General features: G+C 39.0%; 1 protein-coding gene across 1 annotated transcript; it reads left to right on the forward strand.

Annotated features, from left to right (window-relative positions):
• Positions 1-5,672: 5,672 nt before the first annotated feature.
• LOC143040718 (uncharacterized) lies at positions 5,673-20,267 on the forward strand. The gene is made up of 5 exons (XM_076212085.1): positions 5,673-5,750; positions 7,100-7,336; positions 9,626-9,752; positions 9,850-10,014; positions 14,292-20,267. Exons 2-5 carry the CDS (start codon positions 7,157-7,159, stop codon positions 17,039-17,041), a joined length of 3,222 nt encoding a protein of 1,073 aa, XP_076068200.1. The 5' UTR covers positions 5,673-5,750; positions 7,100-7,156; the 3' UTR covers positions 17,042-20,267.
• Positions 20,268-25,639: the final 5,372 nt, after the last annotated feature.

Consider the following 25,639-nt stretch of genomic DNA (forward strand, 5'->3'; position numbering starts at 1 on the left):
TATTTATATTCTGACACAGCCATTAGACGAATCCCAGACACTGAACGAAAATATATGAACTGTGGCCAGGCGAAATAAATGGAGCCCGAGTTAACTGGCAGTAATTACATGTTCATTTTAGAAAATCTAATACTCGGGCTAAGCCCGAGTAGCCTGACGGCCGGAGTCGCCACTGATATATATATATATATATATATATATATATATATATATATATATATAAATATGTATATATATATATATGTATATATAAATATACATATATATATAAATAAAAATATATATATATATATATATATATATATATACATAAATAAGCACATAACTGAAAGATTGAATAAAACTTATCATTGAAGGAAATGGGAGCTATGCTAGACAATGACGTGTACATGGTCCTCAATTTATCTATTTATTTAATGTTCTGTCTATCCACTAATTCTACCATCTATTATGCTTTTTATATTTATTATATTTCTCGAACATAAACTTTATGTTCTTGATTTACACACCAAAACTTTTCATTTGTCCCATTTCTCTACCGTTCGGGGATTTTGTCAGGAGCTTTTATGGTTCTGGGGACTGCAACAAATTATAAAGAGTAAGTAGCAAGCGTCAGGCCTGTATTATTTGCGTACGTCTTAAATAATGTACGGAAAATAGTTCAATAATTAGAAACAGCAACCTAATTTATATGTATGATAAGAACAACAAATTGAATATTTACAAACAATTACCATTTACTATGTTCAATAATAGCGAAAGTGTACGACAAGCACTATATAGATCCGAGCATTACGAATCGTTTGTAATCGATTATACTGAATAATCTCAACATTTGTCAAGAAGTTGATTCTACCTATATAACAAGAGCTTTTTCCCCCTTACAAGGGAGGTAGCCAAATCAATCCCACCCATTCCACTCCCATTCACCATCTTTTCCTCCCTCTCCTCTTAGCTCCTCGTGGATGACTGGTCATCCCTGTATCCCGCCCACTGCCCTGGGTCAGAAGCAATGCAGTAAGACATAGTACATTCACAGCAAGACCGCTTCATTTAATCGGCGACCCAACCCCTCTCTCGGTCCCCTCATGCAGAAAAAGAGAAGACGGGGAGAAATCCCTTCGGGCTGCGTCAAAATATCATTCACACATAATCAATCTCTAAAATCCCCATCTCCCACCCCCTCCCTTCCATCATAATATCATCTATACACAGCCATTCTGAACTCACCCATGTCTTCTGCCTTCTTCCTTCTATGCTCAACAGAGATTCCCCTCTTCCTCAACGCCTCTTTCATCCCATCCACCTATCTCATCCTCGGTCGTCCTCTCAAATTCACTGCCTCCGCACCTTTCTTACTAATCTTTCTTCGCTCATTTTTCCATGTGTCCAAACCATCCCAATACTCTTTAGTTAGCCTTATCTGTCATCTTTTCCACCCCAGCTTTCCTCCTCATCTCCTCGTTTCTCACTCTATCCGACCTTTCATACATATACCAAAGGTTTCTTCCCCCTTATAAGGGAGATAGCAAAAAAAAGGCATAAAAAAGGCATAAAAAACACTCCCACCCATTCCATCCCTATCACACTCCACTCCCCTCCCTCTTATCTTGGCACCTCCTGGATGACGGGTCATCCCTGCATCATGTCCACTGCCTTGGGTCAGAAGCAGTGTCGCAAGACACAGCACACCCACAGCAAGGCCGCTTTATTGAATCGGAGACCCACATTCGCACCCAAGTATCTAAAACTATCCACTTCCTCCAATCTCTCTCCCTTAATACTCCCAGTCTGCTGCCATTTTCACCCCTTGTACATTTCATCACCTTACATTTATCCATATTTATCTTCAACTTCCTTCTTTCACGCACTTTCCCAAACTCTGTCACTAACTTCCTCAATACCTCCTCTGATCCTGTCACAAGCGCAGTGTCGTCCGCAAACAACAACTGACTTATCTCCCACTTTTCTCCATTTTCTTTAACCATATCCAATCCCTGACCCACCACTTTTGCATTTACCTCTCGCACCACCCCATCAATGTATAAATTGAACAGCCAGGGTGACATAACGCATCCCTGACGAAGTCCCACCTTTACCTCGAACCACTCACTTCCTCCATTTCTAATCCTGACACACCCTCTACTACTCTCGTAGAAATTCATGACAGCTCCTAAATGCTTTCCTTCTATCCCATATATCTGCAATACTTCCCACATTGCCTTCCTGTCTACACTGTCGTAAGCCTTTTCTAAACCCACAAAAACCCAAAAAAAATCCTTACCTTTGCCTATAGCTTTCTCACATATCTGTCTTACCAAAAACATCTGATCTACGCAACCTCTACCTGTCCTAATCCCACACTGTTCCTCACCAATTACTCCCTAAGTTCCTCTCCTAATCCTCTCAATCAAGACCCTCTCATAAGCCTTCCCAACTACACTTAACAAGCTAATCCCTCTGAAACTACTACACTCACACTTGTCCCATTTTCCCTTGTAAAATGGAACTATACAGGCACTCCTCCAGTTCTCCGGCACTCTACCCTATCTTAAACAAACATTAAATAACCTCACCAGCCAGTCCACCATCACTGTACCTCCTTTTTTCAGACATTCTGCATGACATCCATCCAGACCAGGTGCCTTACCTGCTCTCATCATCTTAACAAATGCCTTCACTTCATCCTTCCTTCTTTCTCTTCCGTTTTCCTCACTCCTCACTGTCAATTTCTTAGCCCTTCCCACTGCAACTACCTTTCCCTCCCGATCCTCCTTCATATTTAGCAACTCTCTAAAATGCTCTGCCCACCTTCCTCTTACTGCCTTCTCCATTATCGTCTCTCCATCAGCACCTTTTACCTTTTCTCCTTTACTTGATTCGTCACTCTTCCTCTCTTAATTTCTTTCAAAACATCTTTTTATTACTTTAAAAAAATTCTGTCATACTCTTACCCCATTTCACATCTGCTCTCCTCTTTGCTTCCTTTATCTTATGCTTTACTTCTGTTCTCTTTTCTTTGTACCTCTCACATGATTCCCTCGTCCTATTTTGTGACCAATTCGTGAAAGCTTCTTCTCTTCTACAACCTTTTTTGCTTCTTCATCCCACCACTCACTACCCTTCCTTCTATTTCCTCCTGTCCTTCTTGTTCCACACACCATCTTTGGACACCTTGTGATTCCTTCCTTGAACCATCCCCATTCCTCCTCGACTCCTAGTTCTACTCTACCCTTCACTCCCTCCCACTCCTCCTTCAGCTTCTTGTACTCCTTCTCCTTTTCTTTCTCATTTAAGCAGTTTACTCTAAGCACCTCCCTACTTTTTGTCCTTTTCCTCTTTCTCCATCTATCCTCCACTCTCAACTTACCTTCCACCAGAAAATGATCTGATGTTCCCCCACTCTCTCCCCTTAGAGCATGTACATCCTTAGTTCTTCCTATTATACTATCTACCACTACATAATCCATTAACGCTCTATCTACAACCCTTCCATCCACCACCCTCTCCCATGTGTACTTATGTTTGACTTTCTTCCTAAACACTCTATTTGCTATCATCAACTCTCTAGATACATCTCCACCATCAACTCTCCACTACGGTTCTTTCCTGGAACTCCACATTTCCCAACCACTCCGTTTATTAGTTCATTTCCTGCCCTAGCATTAAGGTCTCCCAATACTACTACATTGACGTTTCTCCCTAATCCCTCTTTGCACTCATTTAAATCTATCCAAAAAGCCTCCCTTCTACATTATTCTCACTACCAGGCCCATATGTACTTACAAAAACCCATATCTCCTTTCCCAGTTTCACCTTCATCCACAATAACCTTGAAGAAACCTCCTTCCACTCAACTACACGTTTACCTATCTCTTCACTTACTAGTATAGCCGCCCTTTCTCTCCCTCGCCTTCTCTTCACTCCTGAGAACCTCCGAACTACACTACCAAACTCGCACTCGCCCCTACCTCTCAACTTAGTTTCACTGAAAGCCAACACATCCATCTTTCTTCTCACAAACATACTACCTATCTCTTTCCTTTTACTCTCATCTGTACTACATCCACGCACATTAAAAGACCCAAACCTTAGGGTACTGGTTGGAAAACCCCTAGACCCTCTTATGCCTTCATTTTTTTAGGAATGTCCCCTGTGGGGTTACGGGGAGAAGGATGCCTAGTCCTGATCCCCGTCCCGTTTTTCTCGCCTCTTACTATTCAAGTCCCCACCACAGGGTAGGGGAAAAAAAAAAAAAAAGGGAAATGAATATTCAGAGAAATGGTACAGAACAGTAACAAGGGGTTGGGGGACAGTATAACGGTGGGACAGTCACAGTATAATAAAAGTGTCATCATTTCTCTGTGAACAGAGTCTTCCTCTTATCATAGACAAAATGATATGTGGCTCTGGTCCGTAGGGGCGCACCATATAGACATAATTGCATGCTACTTTGCCACAATAACATGCAGCCAATACCCCGAACTTTCAAACATATTTAAACTTTTCCTCTCGCTGCCTGTCTTAAATCCCAGGCCTCTGCCCCATACAATATAATTATCGTCGGCACAATCACCCCTTCATAATATGTCTCGTCTAGGTATTAGCTGCATGATATTGCGCAATATAATTTGCGCAGTAGCATGCAACCAATGCTTTGGGAATTATATGTGGCACCTTAAGGACCAGAACCACACATCATTTTGTCTATGTTAGAGGAAATCTTTACTTACAGAGAAATGCTACTTTATTGTACTGCGACTGCTCCGCTATGCTGTCCCCCCCCCCATTTATACTGTCCTGTACCACTTTTTGAAGATATATTTCCATTTTCGCTTCTGTTCCCTGTGCTAGGGGGAAAAGAATAATGACACCAAGCTCCCCACTCGGGTCGTAAAGGCGGTTAAAACGGGACGGAGTAATGGAACTGGGCATATCTTAGTCTCTATTACCCTTAGAGGTATATTCCTACGAGAAGTCAAGAAGTCTATATAGTCGATTACTTTGCAGAATTACTCAATCATCCTCAGATTCAGAAATGTCTGTAACCGAATCCGCAAAACATTAATTTTTCCTAATATACAGCATCTTTCTTTTGTTATCTAATCTTTTCGATTTCTTGTAAGTGATGGAAACTGAAGCTCTGGAGTTTGGGGAATTCTAACTTCTATCCAGGTATATCCTGGACATGTCAGAGAAAATACAAACATACGGCAACCCTACACATGCCACGCAAACTCATATCACGAGTAATTGGAGACGATCAAACACCGATCATCAAAATTATCTATATACATGATAAGATGCATCTTCGTTTATCTGAATTCATATGAGATATCCGACGACAAAGGTAGAAAAAGTAAAAGTCGTATCGAGGCAAGTCGAATAAACATCGGTTAAACACACTTTTTTTCATTACATAAACAGTACTGAGCTAGCCAGAGTTGAATGCATATTGGGTACTAAATAGAGAGCAGAACACATTCCTTATCTTATTGATTTACGACCGTTAGAACCACAGAATGAATCGAGAATTTTCTAATGCAATGTCACTTCATGTGATGAAATCTACATCTATAATATATTTTTGAATCTGAAAAAATTGTGTTACTTTATATAATAAATGATAAGTACACAATGAATAAGTCAACTTTAATCTACTTGAAGAACCAAACAAGTAGTTCGGAGTACCAAAACATTAGCAGACGACGCTTATCTTGGTGCTAGGTACCCGAACATCTGGGTTTCAGGTATATATATAATACATTTTCTGTAATATGTATATTTCCTAACTTCTACGAATAGGTCCACTAGATTTGTGATACATATTGGAATATCATTATGAATTCATATCAATAGAGTCAAATGCTCGTTTTTTATTTGGCTTGGGGACTTCTGCCCCAAGCTTGGGCAGCCAGAGATTTCGTATTTTGTGACCAGTTCTAGTCTGATATAAAATAAACGTCAAGACGATTGGGAAATAAAAGTTCGGTATGATCTGAAAAATATTGGGCTGTAAATATTAGATGCATAGACAACTAGTGTATGTCATGTGTTCAATAAAACAAGGGTATTCAACCAAAATTGTCACTACACATTCTAACATATTCTAAAGAGTAAAACATATTATTACCTACATAGGAAGATTATAATGTACTACTGTGTCTCTGTTACAATTGACATACCTGTAAAACTACTGTATTGGTAATTGTAGTGAACATTTTCCACACTATTAGAATATTGTAACTAGAATTCAACTAAAACACATTAGAGTATCATTATATAATTATTGTGAATTGTACCTCTTCATTCTCTTCAAAATCATAATATTTCTTGGTTGAAATTGCACACTGTAACAACCCACATTGAAGATCCAAGATTTAAACATGTCATATGGGATGTCTTCCCGTGTTAGGCTATTTTAATGCAAAGGTCTTCAGTGAGAGAGAACCATAGCAATGGATTGACTGATTGATCATACAAGTGTAATAACTATATTCCAGTCCACTTGGGATTAACAGTTTGAATATTTTCAATTCCAACTCCACTGATATTATTAAGTTCTAATATTTCATTAGTGTTATGACTAGTATATGAATTGTTTTGAAATTCTTTAATGAGGAGACCAATGATAGGTAGTTGCTTGTGGTTGTCCTACAAGTTGGGCAGAAGAGTCGCCCATTTTCAAATTCCATTAACCTCCCTAACCTCTTTCAAGAGGAGAAGCCTCAAGAAGCTGAGCCTCTGCACTGGGCCCAGGATCTCTTCCTACAAAATTAAGCTGTATTTCTTACACCTTTTCACGTGTGGAGTGCAGACACCCAGTGGCTGTTCTCCTCCTAGTACATTCAGCTGGTGACATGGAAACGTACCCAAACTGATACAATCACAGACAACTGCCTAGAGTTTCTTCCCAGAGAGATCTGTGGAAGAGCCAGAGAACCACTGTTAGCCACTGTGGGGTTGTGGAATTTCCACTTAGTGAAGTTCCAGGCAACAATTAGTTATTACTTTTATGTAGGCTTATCTTGACATAATCTGAGATATGAAATGCTTATTAAACATGTAGGAAGTATATATTTGTTTATTTATTTTTCAGTACAGGCTACCAGGAGCCATATAACAATCCACCATTTACCGTCGATTTAAAAGGTGGATGGCCATGGCAGACAATACCGAGGACAATGATCCCTTCGAGGAGGACATTGTCTTTGATCAGGCTGGACTCCTTGGGGGCCGCATGCCCAGATCCAGGCAGCAGGCCACAGTCGGTTTCCTGCCCACTTTTATGCTCTTCATACGCACAGTCATCCTCTGTGTTGCCTTTCTTGCTATGGTAGGTACCAATATATCTAGATTCAGCCAGATGAGTTTTATAAGAACTTGTCAAAACTTTTTAGCATACTGGCCTGCTTTCACTGGGTTCAAATTTAAATAATCTTTGGTTTGAGCTCTGGTTGCAGCTCACCCTTACCATGGCTATGTGGTCAGTTATTTTGGACCTTGATGGTGTATGAAATGCTGTATCATCCTTAAACTCTGAGTAATAACAAATTAACCACTTCAGTATGACTCAAATTCTGGTGCACAGCATCAGCTGCCATATGTAATTTGCATCACATTACTTGCATTATAAAATATAAAGTCACTGCTCTATTACTTGTTCTCTTTTACTCTGAGTAATAACAAAAACAGAAAACGTAACCAAATCAGTTCACAGAATCCTTGGGTAACTCGTGTACAACTATAAAAAATATATATATAATCAAGATGCTGACACCAGCGTCCTCATATACCCACTTGTACTTCATGATGCCTCTGTAGACATCATCACACCAAAGTGGTTAAGGTAATTATTCAGTAGGTGTCTACTAAGTATCCACTAAAAGCCAGAAATATTTTACGATCATAAAATTTTGTCATTCTTAAATAGTATGCAAAGACTTCAGGGGTCATTAAGTCGGAGGATATAATGTGTATTTACCTAGTTGTGTTATTCAGGAAGGGAGCTATGCTCATAGTGACATCTTTGTATCTCTTAGCATCTAGTTTGTTCTTAAATTCTTGTATGGTTTTTGCACATACTATTTTTTCATCCAATTTGTTCCAGACGTCTATCACTGTGTGTGGAAAACTATTCTTTTTCAGATCTCTTCTATAACTATCCTTTTGATTTTCTTTTCATGTCCTCTTGTTTTTCCTCTGTCCCACTTTAATAAATCTTCTATCAAGGACTTCCATACCTTTCATGATTTTGTAAATGGCCATTGGATCTCCTCTTTCTCTTTGCACTAGGGTTGTTAGTTTCAGTTTGGACAATCTTTGTTCGTATGTCAATTTTGAAAGTGTTGGTGCCATCTTTGTCATTGCTCTTTCGATTCCGATTGTGCTGGGTGTCCAGTGTCGCAGCATATTCAAATCTTGGTCCTATCAACATGACTAATATTTTCTTTACCATTTCCTCATCCATGTAGTTAAAGGCCACCTTTATTGTTCTTAGTAAATAGTAGGTTTCTCTGACTTTTTTGTTTATATGCTTGTCTGGTGACATGTCTTTGCTAATAATTAATTACTCCTAGCTCCTTTTCTGAGCTAATTTTTTTTTTTTTTTTTTTTTTTTTACTTCTTTTGTACCAACATTATATTGCCCTGATATTCTATTCTTACTTTTTCCAAACTCCATTATACTGCATTTCTTGATGTTGAAGTTTACTTCCCACTTTTGACTCCATTTCCAGACTTTGCCCAGATCTCTCTCAAGTGATTCACAGTCTTTCTCTGTACTTATTTTCTTCAGTAGTTTTGCTTCATCTGCAAAGAAGTTCATATAACATTCCACACCTTCATCCATGTCATATATATGGCAAACATTATTGGAGCTATTACAGAACCTTGTGGAACTCCACTTATTTCTTCCCAAGTCGAGTTTTTGTCTCTAACTACCACCCTCATTTTTCTCCCGTTCAAGAAATCTTCCATCCATTTCATTAACTTTCCTTGTACACCTATTGTTTCAATTTTTTTTTTTTTTTTTTAGTTTTTTTTTGTGGTACTTTATCAAGTGCCTTTTGTAAATCTAGAAAAGCACAATCTGCCCATCCATCCCTTTCTTGTATTATGTCTATTAGCCTTCAATAAAAACAAATCAAGTTGGTGGCACAAGATCTTTCTTGTCAGAAGCCAAATTGTTTTGGATTCAGTATCTTATTTTCTTCCAGATGTTTAATCCATCTACTTTTGATAACTTTTTCACATATTTTAGCTATTGTGCTTGTAAGGGAGACTGGTCTATAGTTTGTTGGGTCTTCCTTATCTCCCCCTTTATATATTGGTACAATATTTGCATTTTTCCAATCTTGTGGTATCTTTCCTTCCTTGAGTGAGCAATCTATTCTATTATTTTATATAACTTGTCCGCTACCTCATCTATACATTCTTTTAGTATCCAGTTTGCAATTCCATCCGGACTGTGTGATTTTCTGATATCAAGGTTTATTATTTGGTCACTTGTTTCTTTTTGCGTTACATTTATTTCATTGCGTGTGTGTGTGTGTCCATGTTTTTACCTTGTTATATAAAGGATAATACAATCTACTTCATTTACTTACACATCTTACCTTTACAGGGATTGTGTACATCTGTCAGTGGAGGTCCACTCATCAAACTTGAAATTGCAAATGGGACAGAACATTCATTAGCTTTCCACATGTACACAGCAAGATCAGCTGGGATGCTTGTCGGAGGTTTCATAGGTGATTACTGCTTTTCATTTCAGATATCAAATTCAAGAATGGCTTAGTTTGATGGAGCTTTGATCATGTACTAAGCTTTTTTTTTTCACCTCCTCAGGAGCACTTCTTTTTGAGGTGTACAACAGGCAGTTTTTGATGTTCATCAGCCTTGTATGGACAGCTGTGTCCGTAACAGTGCTACCATTCACAGTTCCCGTGTCTCTGTGGTGGACTTTCTGTTCATCAGCCTCCCTTGGCATCGGCCTTGGGTTTTTCTTCACAGGTATTGCTAATGTTCATTTGAAGTAGCATTTTTTTTTTTTTCTAAATCTTTCAAATTGATTCATTTTTATTTTGAATGTCAACTGTATTTGGCAATGACAATTTCATATTGGTTCCCTTTATACATTATATAATGATATTAATGTTCCTAAACATTCTAATGAACATCAGAGCACCTTCATCTACAAGGTACTCTGATGGGCTCAGTGTGGGAGGGGTGTACCTTTTGACTAGGCTACTCTCCTAGTAAGGAAGAAAAGGCCTATTGATATATATATATATATATATATATATATATATATACACATACATATATACTAAGGGCTTTATCCACTGTATAAGGGAGGTAGCCATGTCAAAAGGTATGTAATCTCTCCCACCCTTTCACCTTAACTTCTAATGGATGATGGGTTATCCCTGTATTCTGCCCACTGCCCTGAACAAGGCTGTTTCACTTAATTAGAGACCCTCCTCCTCTCCATCCCCTCGTACAGGAAAAGAGAAGATGGGGAGGAATCAAGTATGTGTGTGTGTGTATATATATATATGTATATATACTATCAAACCTCATTCAACTTGACTTCACCATGCACGAAATTTCACTTTTACACAAATAGATAAAATATCCCAGCTTTTGCCGAACACGACCATGTTTCATGATAGCATGATCTGAATGTCCCACTGGGTCATGTTGTGCAACAGTCTTTGAAGAGGGTCTGGGAACCTAACCTATTTTTTCCTGTATAGTAAGACCTGTTATTTAACCAACACAAATTTTGTCCTGCAAGATGAGCTAAGGAATGTAACACTCATGTTGGGCAAGGTCTGATTGTGTATATGTATGTGCGTGTATACATATATATATATATATACAGACACTCCTCAACTTACGTTTTAGTTACGTTCCGAACGGTCGAACGTAAGTTGTTACTGTACTATACATCCGTAAATTCTATTACCGTATCTTATAAAACACCCCTAAATCATTAATTATACACATAACATTGTAAAATAATAACATTAATTTCAAATAAATTAAATTCAAGCAACATAAATTGAGATGGTGGAGGAGGATGAGGCAAGGCACGTTCAGTCTGTCGTTTGTGCCATGTAAACAATGGACGCAGCATCATGCGTAAGTATCATTTGAACTATGGAGAACGCGCTAAACTAAAAAATTCACTCAAACTTTTTTTCTTTTTTTACAATTTTTTTTACAGTCGGTTCAAATGTAAAATTGAAAAAAACGTAAAACGAATGAACGTAAGTAGAGGAGCGTCTGTATATATATATATACAGTGATCCCTTATTTTTCGCGGTTAATGGGAATCGGAACCCTCCGCAAAAGGTGTAAAACAGAGAAGTAGGATTTGCCCCCCTCCCCAGGAGTTTTCGTGTATGCGTATGTGGGTACCAAAATATTTAAAATATGTAAACAGTATTTATACTTTACATATTTATGACAAAGATTACAACAGTACACCTATCTACTTAAATCGTTAATTATAAAACCTTATACCGTAATTAACATTTACATACATACATACATATACCAAGGCTTTTTCCCCCTTACAAGGGAGGTAGCCAAAAAGGGAAAGGCATAAAAACACTCCCACCCATTTCATCCCTAAATACCCTCCACACCCCTCCCACCCTTCCTCTCATCTGAGCACCTCCTGGATGACGGGTCATCCCTGCACCCTGCCCACCGCCCTGGGTCAGAAGCAGTGTCGCAAGACACAGTACATCCACAGCAAGGCCGCTTCATTTAATCGGCGACCCCCCCTCTCCGTCCCCCTTTGCATATAAGGCGAGGACGGGGAGAAATCCCTTCGGGCTGCGTCAAAATTTACTCACACATACTACCCCGGCCCATTCCTCCTCATGCAGTCCTAACATCATCCATATACACCAATTCTCCACTCACCTCTGTCTTCCGTCCTCTCCCTTCCTTCCTCAACAGACATTCCCCTCTTCCCCAAAGCGGTAACATGTATTATACAGTAATTAAGGGGGATCAGATGCACTGATAGAAAAATATTAATAATAAAAAAGTTTTTTATATATCAACTTGATATTTTTACAGTATAATAAAATTATTATTTTCCATATTCCATGAGCGTTTGAACGATGTATGTCTGTCTCTTCATCCGTCAGTCCATATGATGTCATTGATGACGTCATAAATGTTTTCCGATCTTAATACTTTACCTAGACTAACCTGCTTTTGCATGTAAAATCCCAAATACCATACAAACAGCGTGTAATTTTGTTTTTACCTAAATCTTATTAGATCAAGATATACAGTGGCCGCGAAAAGTTTGGGCGCGTAATTAACGAGACACAAATGTAAACACTTGTGACATTTAAATAATCATTTAAAGACCTATAAATGGCTTATTACATACCTTATTTACCAAGCGATTTTCCTTTAAGCTTTATGACCTTCTCCAAACGTGCCGGGATGCATCTTGCCAGGTTTTGTACGTGTTGAGGAATAATATTATCCCAAATATCCTGTATTTCTGTTTTTAGCTTAGCTACAGTGGAGACGTCACGATCTTGAAGCTGTTTTTTAATTATATGCCATACGTGCTCAATGGGATTTAGGTCTGGAGAATTTCCAGGCCATTTTTTTGAAGTAATCAACACCACAGTCTTCTAACCATTGGGTAACAGACCGAGCTGTGTGAGCAGGAGCTCCATCCTGCATAAACCAACTAGCATTGCACTTTTCAAAACTTTCAGGCAGGTTATCACACAATAACTCGAAATAAGTGTGCTGATTTACACTCTCATTTTGTGCAAGAAACACTAAATTGCCAACTCCACCAAATGCAAAGCATCCCCACACCATAACACTTGCAGCATGTTTCACCACTTTAGCTGTATAGCGAGGGTCATTAGGGTCAGACCCCCTGGGGCGCTTCACATGCTTCGACCTGCAGCACGACGACACCACAAACGTTGACTCATCACTCCACAATACTCGTTCCCAGTCTTCTAAGGACCAGTCCTTATATTTCTTGCAAAATGCTATGTGATCACGTATGTTTTTTGCACTTAGGAGGGGAAGAACTTTAGCACAGCAACTACGGTATTGTAAATCTTTGGCTAAATGATCAGAAATACATCTTACAGACACATCATGCAGCAGTGCAGGGTTATTTTCTTTCAGTTTTCGAGCTGTGAGCGTTGGATCTTTATCTAACTGCCTCCTAATAACCGTAGAAGTACGATTTGATATCTTCCTTGGCCGACCAGAGCGATGCTTTGGAGTAGGAATGATGTCACTTCCTCCGTCTCGAAATTTTTTGGTCCACTTTTGCACTTGACGCACTCCAATTCCCACACGAGTAGCAATATCTTTACACTTATAACCCTCCTTATAGACGGTTATGATTGTAACAACTGTGTCTCTTTCCAGCTCTTTACCACTTCCCATTACGGAGATATCAAGGCACAAAAACAGAGACCACCGCAAAAAAAAAGACTACTCCCCGTGAGAGATGTTTAGAAACTGACTCCACGTGACATCGAGTGCGCCTAAACAGAGTTGCCAAGTAGTGTGTATTGTCTCGGCTAAATACGGGTACAAATGCTTGCATTGAAAAATAGTGAAAAGTTTGGGTGGAAAGTTGTATTTTTCGCATGTTTTGAGTTTAACGGAAAGTTTGGGCGCCTATAATTTTGCGCCCAAACTTTTCGCGGCCACTGTACATAGGTCATAAAATGCATGACTTTGTGATGTTGCACTGATAGCGTTTTCCAATAAAATTCCCTCTGGCGATATCATTTATCAAAACTTATACAAGAAAGGCACAACATTCATGTGTTAGCATGGTAAGTTTTAAGATTTTTTTTTTTTTTTATTAATATTTTGGAAAAACCCGCAAAGCACTGAAGCCATGAAACGTGAAGTGCGAAGTTGCGAGGGAACACTGTATATTGGGGGGGCATGACAGGATGGAGAAGTGAAGTTATCAGTTAAGTGAAGCACCCTTGGTGTGGATGTACTGTGTTTTGCCTTATTGCTTCTGACTCAGGGCAGTGGGCAAGTTACAGGGCTGACCCTTCATCCATGAGGAGCTAATATGAGAGATAGGAAAGGGTGGTGGATGTGAGTGGAATGGGTGGGAGTGGGTATGTGCCTTTTGACATAGCTACCTCCCTAATAAGGTGGAAAAAGCCCTTGGTATATAGATAGATAAGAAGCTGCTCCAATGTTTGTTTTCTTTTGATGATGACCTCATGCTTAACACATGTTTTTCTTTACAGGAGGTAATGTCCTTTGTCTGGACCTCTGGGGTCGGCAAGGAGGAGCTTCCCTCCAGTCTCTCCACTTCAGCTTTGCCCTTGGAGCCTTCATAGCTCCTCTTGTGATCCATCCTTTCTCTGTGGGTTCTTTTCCTACTGCAATGCACAATGGCTCACAAGCATCCAAGGATCTGTCCACAACTGTAGGATTCATGAGGAATGAGAGAGCACTTCAAATGTACAATGAAGAATATGGGTATGAAGACTATTTAGAAGACTTCATTGGGGAAGTAAGAGTTAGAAGAAGTGTTCTTGACAATAATTCTTCCCCAGACAGTGGTGTGACCTCAGATTATGATGATACAACGGTAAGTTCAACATTGCTGAGTACCTTAGAAGCTAAGGAACTACTGAATACAACATCTGTTCCTCCCAAAGAAGAAACTGTAAGCACCAACAAAACTAAAGAATCTACAGAATTACAGGAAGAAAAGGAGAAAGAGCAGGTAACACAGCCTCCAGCAACTACAGTTCACCCCAAAAAATCAAAACCTTTGAAGACTGATGGGATACTCATAGGAGACTCTGACAATGTGTGGGAAAGCCCTTCGAGCATCACTGTAGCAAAGACCGAACTCGAAAAGAGTACAGTTCCTCCTGTGAAAACCTCTCCAGCCAGTGTAAGCACAGAAACAGGCAACAAGGAAGTCACCACTTCAACTAGTGTACAGACAAATGCACCTACTACCAAATCAGTTCAGGTGACAGATACTACTCCATCTCTGCCTGTGCCCGTAAATTCATCTGAGTCAGTTAACACAACTCCTGTGCCTCCTTCATCAAATGTAAATACACAGTTAAACTCCAGCTTATCAAACATAACTACAGAGGCAGATACTATGGATGAGTTGAAAATAGTCAACAACACATCTGAAATTAAATATAATGCTACTCAAAATGACACCAAAGTTTCTGATGTTGAAATGACAACAGCCAATGCTGCAAGCACACAAAGAACCAGCCAGGCTGCTTTAACAGCTGCTGCTTCGACTCCTGTGACACCTACCACGGTCTTTACGACTGCCACACCTCCACCCATAACAATCCCTGCCAGCACTACAGGTGACGCTGGTACAACAAGTGAAAATAATACGAATACCAATACTTCTGTTACTCCTCCATCTACTGTTGAACATGTATCGAGTCCTCCCGGTTCTCTTCTCACCAATACTAGTGTAAAAGAAGATGAACCCACAACAGCACCACCGGCAGTGGCAAAGGTGGAGGGTCACTTGGAACCAGAAAATTCATCTAACAAAGAGGTAGCCAATCCTCCAAGTTTCAATGGCAGTTACAAAACTGGAGGGGAAGGTAAGACTTCAGATGTGGAGAATAAGAATGAAACAGAAGGAGAAAGAGTACCAGTGAGCACAGACAGCAAGCTTAAAATGGAGGGTGAAGATCCTCAGAGTGTTAAGGGCCAGGAAGGTACTGGAGGCAAAAAGCTCGCAGATACAGAGGAACAGGAATCTCAACAAATGACTAATGGAGAGATAGCTCCACCAGAGGTCCCCCAAGAACCAGAGGCAACAGGAAGTCAACAGGGGAATCAAAGCATTGTAGATTCTGGTGAGGAAACGATACAGAGTTCAAAAGGTAATAGCCCAGGCACTAGTGTACCCGTTTCGAAAGACTATTCAGTATCAGAACCTGAAGCTGAGCCAGTCAGAGAACCAAAGGGCGAGACAGATGACAAGCCTGATACTACCACTCCCCCAGTGCCTGCAGGTGAGAACTCTAATGGCAATCCTAACACTTGGCCTGTGGCAAGACCTGGGACATACAGTGATGAAAGTGAAGAAAACCATCAGTTCCTCGATGACGTAGCACAGAATTATGGCGTGACTAAAATCCAACTGGCCTATATTAGTATAGGAATCTTTGTCATCTTAAATTCATTTGTATCTGTTGTTGTACTCTGTCACAATCCACGGGAACCTAGGTCAAAGCAGGATGATGGGACATTGGATGAGGTAAACAAAGGACGGATGATTCTGTTTGTTGTCATGTTTTCGATGTTTATGTTCATGGGGGAGGCATTACAGGGTGCGGTTCATCACTTGCTAACTTCAACCACCACTGGGACAGGACTTGATGTCATTGAGGCATCTGGGATTGATGGCCAATTATTGTTTTGGGGTTTGGTAAGTATCATACGATTCCTCTGCATATTCATATCTGGGTGTTTACGATTAAAGCCTGGAAAGCTTCTTTGTTCCTCTGCTCTTTTTACAGTTATAGGTACCGTTTTCTTAGCAGTTGGATCCTTTGACAAAGACGACTTCCTCTGGGCAGGTATCATTGTCGTTGCACTTGGTCTTGCTCCCATCCTGCCAACAAGTCTCTTGTGGATGGCCCAGCACATGCGCATTACTCACCGCATGTGTGCACTCATGATCATCTTGGCATCGGCAGGCAACTCTCTCACACATTCCCTCCTAACACACGTCCTGGGGAGTTCTCACCTCTATGCGTACATTCTTGTCACTGTAAGCTTCATATCTATGCTCTTCCTCCTGATATCCATGTGTACCATGTACACTGCACAACAAAGCAAAACCCTTGGGGTACCTGTCGGGTATCAGCTGGCTAACCAGCATGAGGAGGAGGATGTACTAGAAATGACACCAGCGGACAGTGCAGTTTTCAATCGTAATCACCACTTGGTGAGAGAAAACGGTGAGTCAGGCCAGTCACTCTTGCTTGAATAGCAATGACTGAAATTTTAGTTTCATAATGTAATTTGTGTAGGGAAAAAAAGAAAAGAAAAAGAAAATGTCATTCATTTTAAAACATAATCAGGTCTTGTGGTTATAATAGTATTTCAGGAAAGATTCCTGTCATATAGGTAGGTTTTACATTTATAGCCAAAACAAAAGCACAAACCAAATGTGTTTATAATCACTCATTTTGTGAAAAGTTATTTGGTTAAGGAGCGTGTAAATAAGAAGACTTGCTCTACTGTATGGAAAGGTTGTGAGAGCTTATATAACATACCTAGATTTCTAACTGGCAAGATATTTATATCAAAGAAATGGCACAAGTCTTCTTGCTCGTGTGGAGTACGGAATTATTTGCTCATTACAGGATACAGTATTCTTACAGGGCTCTGGGGACTTATGCCATCTTTGTTCTTCTTGCCGAGGCTTCTCACCACAAAATCTGCCAACACAGGCTGCCTATGAGATAAGGTCTACAGAAAAAAAGCAGTAGTTTGCAGACTTCTAAAGTTTTCTCACTTTGCTCCTTTCACTTGGAATTGTTAGTCTTGACAAAATGCAATTTATATGTAATAGTTTACGTTATTTTTTCATCTGCATGTACGAGAAGCATTCACCAGGAGGTGCTTGATCATGACAAAAGCCGTCACCTTTGCCTTGTGTACTCGTGTGAAGCAGGTGGCAGTCAAACAGTACATATGAAATACAGAACTCTCTTTATATATACTTGGTACATGTATGTGTATACATATGTACTTGCTTAGATGTACTTGCCCTAGATGTAGCAGTATATTACATGACTGAGACGATACTTGTGGTATGATACTCGCGGTGCCCATCTTTTAATGGGAGATATTTCTTATTTTATATTTTGGATATTGTTTTATCACAGTTTTAAACTCGTATACACTTTGAGTACATTCCACTTTTGGTGGTAGGCCATTCCATTTCTCAATTAATTTGTTAAGAAAACCAAACTTCTTAACATTCCACCCTATGGCAAGGGACAAGAAAATTGCTACAATGTCCCCGGCATGTTGTAAAATTAACTAAGTAGGGCAAAAATAAGGGACTGAGGACCCCTTCCATTTGTATTCTTCTCTTGTATAGTCACAGCAAAGGAAAGTGTGCTATGACTCGGCCAACCCTCTTCTAAAAGGGTGGGCAATTAGGGGCTTTGTATATATATGTGTATATATATATATATATATTTATGACCTGATTTTTTAATGTAATTGGCCTTGTATATAAACTCTTTCCCTTCACTGCATTTGTACATTATTGTACAATTGTGATCATGTCTCCTCTCAACTTTACTTTCAGTGTTGTTCGCTCCAGGATGCCATTCAACCTTTCTTTCAGTGTCGTTATCTTTGGAATTCTTAACTTATGGGACCAACAATTTGTACCTGCTAGTGGTGGTCCTGCAGGATGGATGTCGGAAAGAATCATCTTTCCACCGTCCGTCTACCTGTCAACATGGGTGTTGGCGGCAAAGATTCTGTGCCATCAGTATTTCAGGGACTTTTGTGACACCCCAACAGAGACTTTTCTCTGCTCAAAGAAGAATGCTAATCCCCTTTACCCACTATCCTCTCTTTCTGCTACCATCCATCCATTTCTCCTTTACCAAGCCTGTGACTGCTCTTCTTCAGCATGGTATTGTCCTCAAGGATAGAAGCACTGGTTTGGATTCTGCTAGTAGCTTCCAGAGTGTCTGAAGACTTAATTTCATCCACTGACTTGCCTCCTTAAACTCTACAGTCCACCTCCATTCCCCCATTAACTGCCACATGCAATCCCAAAGATTTAAAACTCTTCACTTCCTCTTGCCTCACATTTTTCAAACTCACTTTCAACATCTCACTATCATCACTCTGTGTACATCTCATCACTTTTATTTTTGTTCATACTTGTTCTCAATTGTCTCCTTTCACCTATCCTTCCAAACTCAGTCACTGATTGCTTCGGTCTCTCAAAATCAGCCATATGTGCAATGGCCTCTCCAGATGGCAGTAAATGTAACATCCTAACAATGAGACTGTCGCCAAAAAGATGCCCAAACATACCTCAACATACTGGAAAAATGGCTAACACAAAACAAGATGTCATCTTACCAAAAAAATTGTCAGGAACACTCTTTCATACAGTCGTGAGTCCATACAGCACCCCTACTGCCTCACTCCTCATACAAAAAAAAAAAAAAAAAAATCTCCTTAGAAAAACAAACAGAAATCTAAATGTATTCCAAACATTTGGAAGTTCAGGATTCGGACAACAGAAGAAAATACATATGTCACATACTAAACTATGTTTCCTCAATTCAGCTCCCCACAATAAGGAATACAATGAAACCTACAGATAGTACTAAAACCTATATAAATAACAGGCCAATACGGAATTCCTCCTTATAATAACTTGCCTCAATTTTCAATGACAGGAAGCCTGCAGATCCACAGTGGCTGATTACAGTCATTGGGACCTCCCAGAGATCTCTATTTATATACCAAGGATACCAAAACCCTCTCCCCCTTATAAGGGAGGTAGCCAGCCAAGGTATGCATCCACTCCCACCCATTCCACTCACATCCACAACCCACTGTTTCCCTCTCATCTTAGTTCTTTGTGTATGAATGGTCATCCCTGTCTCCTGCCCACTGCATGGGTCAGAAGCAATGCAGAGATCTCACTGGGAAGAAACTTTGGACTGTTGTCTGTTGTATTAGTGTGTGACTGTTTTTTCGTCACCAGATGAAAGTAGGAGGAAGAGAGGAGTAGTTGCTAGTTGTCAGCTGTCCTTACGTGAAAGGTGGGAAAAGGAAGAAATACAATCATAGTAGATAAAGATCTTGTGCCCAGTCCCGAGACCATGTGCCAGGTCATCAGGGCTGCACCTCCAGCCAGCGGAGAAAGGACTGACTGGACTTGAAAATGGGCAGCAGGGTCTGTTTTGCAGGACCACCACTAGCAGGTACCTATCATTGGTCCCACCTTATAGAACAGCACATTAGAATGATTGTCACATATTCATATATACACAAATTACCAAATAAACACTACTTTCAGGATGCAAAATTTAGTAACCCCAGCAGATATTAACCCAGAAGAGAAAATGCTTCCAAGGCACAAGAATCTCATTGGTCTACTACTCGCAGTTCATGAGTCAGCACCAAAACAACAATACTATATATATATATATATATATATATATATATATATATATATATATATATATATATATATATATATATATATATATATATGCAAAGTAGACCACTTGGAAAAAAGACTAACGAAGCAAAGCGCTTTTATATATTACATCTTCAGTGCAAAAAGTACTTTTTGCACTGAAGATGTAATATACGAAAGCCCTCTGCTTCATTAGTTTCTTTTTCCAAGTGGTCTACTTTGCATAAGTGAACACACGTACCCGTGTTCTTATTAGCATATATATATATATATATATATATATATATATATATACACACACACACACACATACACACAAATACATACATACAAAAGCTTCACATTCCTTTTTAGGGGGGAGGCAAGTCGATCATACTTCACTTTGAATTTTCACAAGAAAAAATACAAAAGGTGGGAGTCCCGAACCTTCCTGCTCTGCCCTATATAGTCACCCTTTACAACAAAGGGGAAACAGTAGCAGTATTCTTGTCCCTTACCACTCTCAAACAATGATGAATTTTTTTTTTTTTTTTTAATAATAACAATTGGCTACAAAACCATTACTGTATGCTCTAGATGCAGTCACCACATGGGACTGCTCAGCCAGACCATCTAGGGAACGACAACAACAACATATATTACACATCTCAACATTCACTACATACAGACATCAATTTCATCACTTTGTGAGCCAAGGAAATGCACTGGTGGCATAATCGGAAGCATGCTGGCCTCACCTTTGCTTAGTTGTGGGTTTGAATTCTGTATTCCTCTTTGATTCCTTGCAGTGACTACCTGCCCCAACAGTCTAAGTGCATAGGGCAAAGCAGACAGCTTTGGCCTCCTGGTGTAGGCTCCTCCTCACCACCAGCACTCGGCCCCATGTCGAAAATCCATAATTCATTCATTCCTCTTCACCACCAAATATCCATGGCCAGATACCTTAGGCTGTAGTTGGAGAAGGTTGGGATGTATGATTGTATGCTCTAGCTGCCATCATGCACTGGCTCTGTGGCTCAAACTATCTCCTTTTTGCCGGTCACTTCAAGATGCGGAACTCTTGCCCACGCAACCAATATGCTGAGATCAACTCTGGATCAATCATTCAATTTGTTGGCCCGGCTTTCCTTTCTAGGAGACCCATGGTTCCCATGGAACCAGCAACAGCCACCAGGCAGGCCCATAGGTCACTCAAAGAAAAAAAAATATTACAGTGTTGTCTAGGGATAGACAGGATATGGATGATGCCAGACAATTTCATTCACTTGTGTGGGACCAGGTTTCTTGCAGGAGACCCAGGGCTCCTAAGAAGCCAGCAATGGTTACCAAATTGACCCACAAGTCACTCATGGAAGAGATAATGTGGCTAGAGGAGGGTTATATACGAGGTGTTCAGTATTGTCTGTGTGGTTTTTGCATCTGGTGGTACTTCTGTAGTACTACGTCAGTATCATAAGGGATGAAAGAACAAAAGTACTAATTGTGATAAACTTGTTTTTATCTTCCCATTTTACCCATTTCACATCACAAGATTTTATATTTGATCTTTCTCCATAAGAATTTTGGCTCTATTTTTCCACTCTCCAAAATATGAATATATTTTACACTTTACGATTTCTTCCTCAGCATGTTTCTTAGAACCCCCACTGTTTTCTAAATATTTGTTTATTTGTGTTATTTTTTCGTTCTTACTGCATTGCCATTATTTTCCAACATTATAGCGTATTCATGACCATATCCTACCACAGTACAAAGAGCAGCAACCATTTGGTCACCAGCCTAACAGACTAACTGTATAGGGAAAAATAATTATGTGTGTGTATATATATATATATATATATATATATATATATATATATATATATATATATATATATATATAAATATATATAATCAAAACAGCCTTCATTAGAAGAGACATGACATAATAAAATGTTTGGATTAATGAAAGGAATGGACAAAACTTACTGGGAATATTTTATGGTATCAGATGAGAAAGCAAAATGAAATTGTGTGGGGGAAAACATGCTTGAGGGATATAAACCGTTTGCTGTACCGATTTATCAACTTGAGGAAGAGCTTAAAATAGGAAAAAGTCTAATTGGAAACCACAAATGAATCAAAGCATATGCATGACTGATGGAGACAAAGAACCAGGAACCCCACAAGTTTCACTCTTTTGTTACAATTAGCTATCATGTCTATCCAGCATTTTGCATCAAGTTTCCTCAAAGAATCATTTGTCTTTATTCTGACTGATAAGTCTGAATTTTGTGAGTTAAGATGTGTTTAGTATATGATTAATCTAGATGAACATAGGATGTGGAATCACACATGCATGGGAGCATGAGTTTGTACAATGTCTATTCACATTAATACACAATTGAGTGTTGTGCTTTTTACTCCAAGGAATGAGTTACATATCACATATCCTCGAGTTGATGTAACAAGTAGTGATTATAGAAAAGAAGGGGGAGGATTGTGACCCTAGCATCTCATGGAGTAGTGAAGACCATAAGGGTACATTGTCTAACTATTGTTCATATCCTTTCACTTTCAAGTTATCTGGGACCAGCGAAGGATATCTGCTTATGGTGGTGGTCCTACCTGTCAACCCCATCACCTCCATGTGGAAATGCAGCCCCAAAGGGCTGGTTTTCAGTCCCTAGACCTGGCCCAAAATATCTACTAACTTTGACAATCTTTCTTTTACCTTTTCACACAATGAGAAATGGTAATCAGTGACTGCTCCCATCATCATCCTCCTCCTGTAGGTTGGTGTTAGAAACAGCACCACACTAATATGACACATACATCAGTCCAATGTTTCCTCTCTTGAAAGATCTGTGGAAGGGCTCAAAAATGATTGTTTACAACTGTGAAGTTGCTGGTTTTCAGTCTGAAAATTTAGGCAACAATTATTTTTACAAGTCCTTTCGTTTCTTTTTCCATGCAGGATTTATATTTATGACTTCAAACAGCATGTATGCATTGCTAAGATTCCATCCCTTTTATAGAACTGCTGTCATTAATTCATTTATTACTAAGAAATTACATGGGAGTGTAAAGCACATATTAATATGCCACTGAAATCACACAGGCAAATTGAAACTTAATGTTTACTGTTCTTGGCTCCTAAAGAGGCATATCTTAATTATTTTGTGATAAAGCTTTTGTAATTATGAAAATTTTTATACACATTATACACGGCAAGATATTCCATGGTTTATTATGTTGTATACTGCAAGATGGGACCAATGACAGGTATCTGCATATGGTGGTCCTATAAGACAGACATCAGAATTCTGCCACCTATCTTCACAATCCAGCAACATCCACACTTCTATCTGACAGCCTCTGAACCAAGCCCAGGATCTCACATTCTATCAACTTAGTTCCTTCACCTGTTCACATAAGGAGACTTGAAAATTGGTAACTGCTTCCCTGCAACAACTACTATAACCATGTGACTTGGGAGTCCATTGTTTCTTTACAGAGGGCCTGGGGGTCATTGTGGGTTGTAGTTCAGTGAAACTGGAGGTAGTAATTATTGTTACTAGAACTATTTCTATTATTATTATTATTATTCTATTTACTTATATATTTATTTTTTACAAACTACACAGAGATTCCATACTGACTTATGATATATGAAACATAATTGACGCTGAGCAAGGTTAGTGAAGCCTACAAGGAAGTGCAAATTAATTCCAAAAGAAGACCAGATTCTTAATTTTCCTTAATTCTGGAACTTTATTGTATATACAGTATGTTACAAATTTGTTGGCTTTGAAGTGTGAAAGGAAACACAGCTTTGTACAAGACACATTGTCCTTATGATGGACATTCCATTTATTGTCTTCCTTTCTTTCTCCTACCACTCGCACTTGCTTAATACACTTTCGACACATCTAGTTCCCCTTTTTGCATACTCATACTACATTGTCAGTCTTGTTCATCTTTACATAAACTTTTTCTACCTTTGTTTTCTTGTCCATATTCCCACTACCTAATACAGTCTATAAAATGTCCATTGCCCATGCTGTTAGACTTGTCCATTGGAATGATCCCAGTGTATATAAATTGTGCCCATATATCAGAGGAGTCTCCACCACTTATTCATTTTTGCCTATTTTATCATCATTTTCTTATTCTCTGCTTTTACTCTTTTAAGTACTTATGCCATATATGTTGCTTATTTTATTTATGTTTCATTTCCTTCTCTATACCCACCTATGAGTTGTATCTACTAAATATCTAAAATCCATAACTTTCTTCCGCCCCTTTCACTTTTATTGACATTCACTCGCACTTTACTTTTCTTTCATTTCTCCAAAAAACTGTTATTTGTGTTTGCAGTTTCTCACCTTTGTCTCATCAACAATTTCATCATCTGCACAAAGCACATGCAATCAACTCTGTCCCTTCTTCCCTGCCCAAAGCGGTGTTCCCATCTGTCTATGTATACACTACATTATATGAATATCCATGGTTATGTACACACTCTTTTGTTTCCCAGTTTTCACTCTGAACCATTCTTTCTTTCTGTATCATCCCATATGCCTTTCGCTCTTCACAGCTAAAACTCCAAGATCATCATTTTCCTTGCAGTTCATACTCTCTAAAACTCTCCTTATTACTGCCCTATGTATTGTTATATATGTATATGTGTGTGTGTGCATGTCTGTATGTATATAAAAGTGTGAGTGTGTCCTTAAACATGTAATACAACTCCGGTAGGGTCTAAAGTTAGTCCTAAAATCTTAAATACCCTGGAGTCAAAGTAATTTTTGGAATATACTTAAAAGACTAAGCATATTTTCACTCTGAGGTGTAATTTACTCATTGAGCAATTCTAAGCTCTCTGGAGTGGCTATTCAGTACTGTTGGATTAAACAAGTACTAACAGATTGAACATTTCTTTTTGAGGGGGGATTTTTTTTTTTTCCTCTCTCTCTCTCTCTCTTATATCATCTGTAGCATTTTGATCAAGATGGCATCATCATACCATGAAATTAATGTTATGGTCTTTTCCATTATTGATTTTGGTTGTGACTTCATAGATTAGTATGGCCTCAGCAGCATAATGATTTTCAAATGTGTGAATCAAGCTCGATTGTTAAGGCTGTTTTTGTATGTGGAGCCAATTTTCTGTACCATCCTTTATGGCTTTCTCCGTCCAATGTCATGATAATTGGTGATACAAGGTTGCCCATTGTCTAGTAATTCAGTTATATTTATCATTTTTTTTCTTCTAAATCAAATGAAATTAACATAAATGTCATTGGTTGGTAATTTGTACTGAAAAAATTATTTGTAGGGGAAATATAAAACTCATTTTCACATAGAGTAACAAACTAATTTTCATGTATTGATTTTATCCATAATGTCGTGTCATAT

The sequence above is a fragment of the Oratosquilla oratoria genome, chromosome 29 (assembly GCF_046742065.1).
Source record: "Oratosquilla oratoria isolate Oo_2021 chromosome 29, ASM4674206v1, whole genome shotgun sequence".
Lineage (NCBI taxonomy): Eukaryota > Metazoa > Arthropoda > Malacostraca > Stomatopoda > Squillidae > Oratosquilla > Oratosquilla oratoria.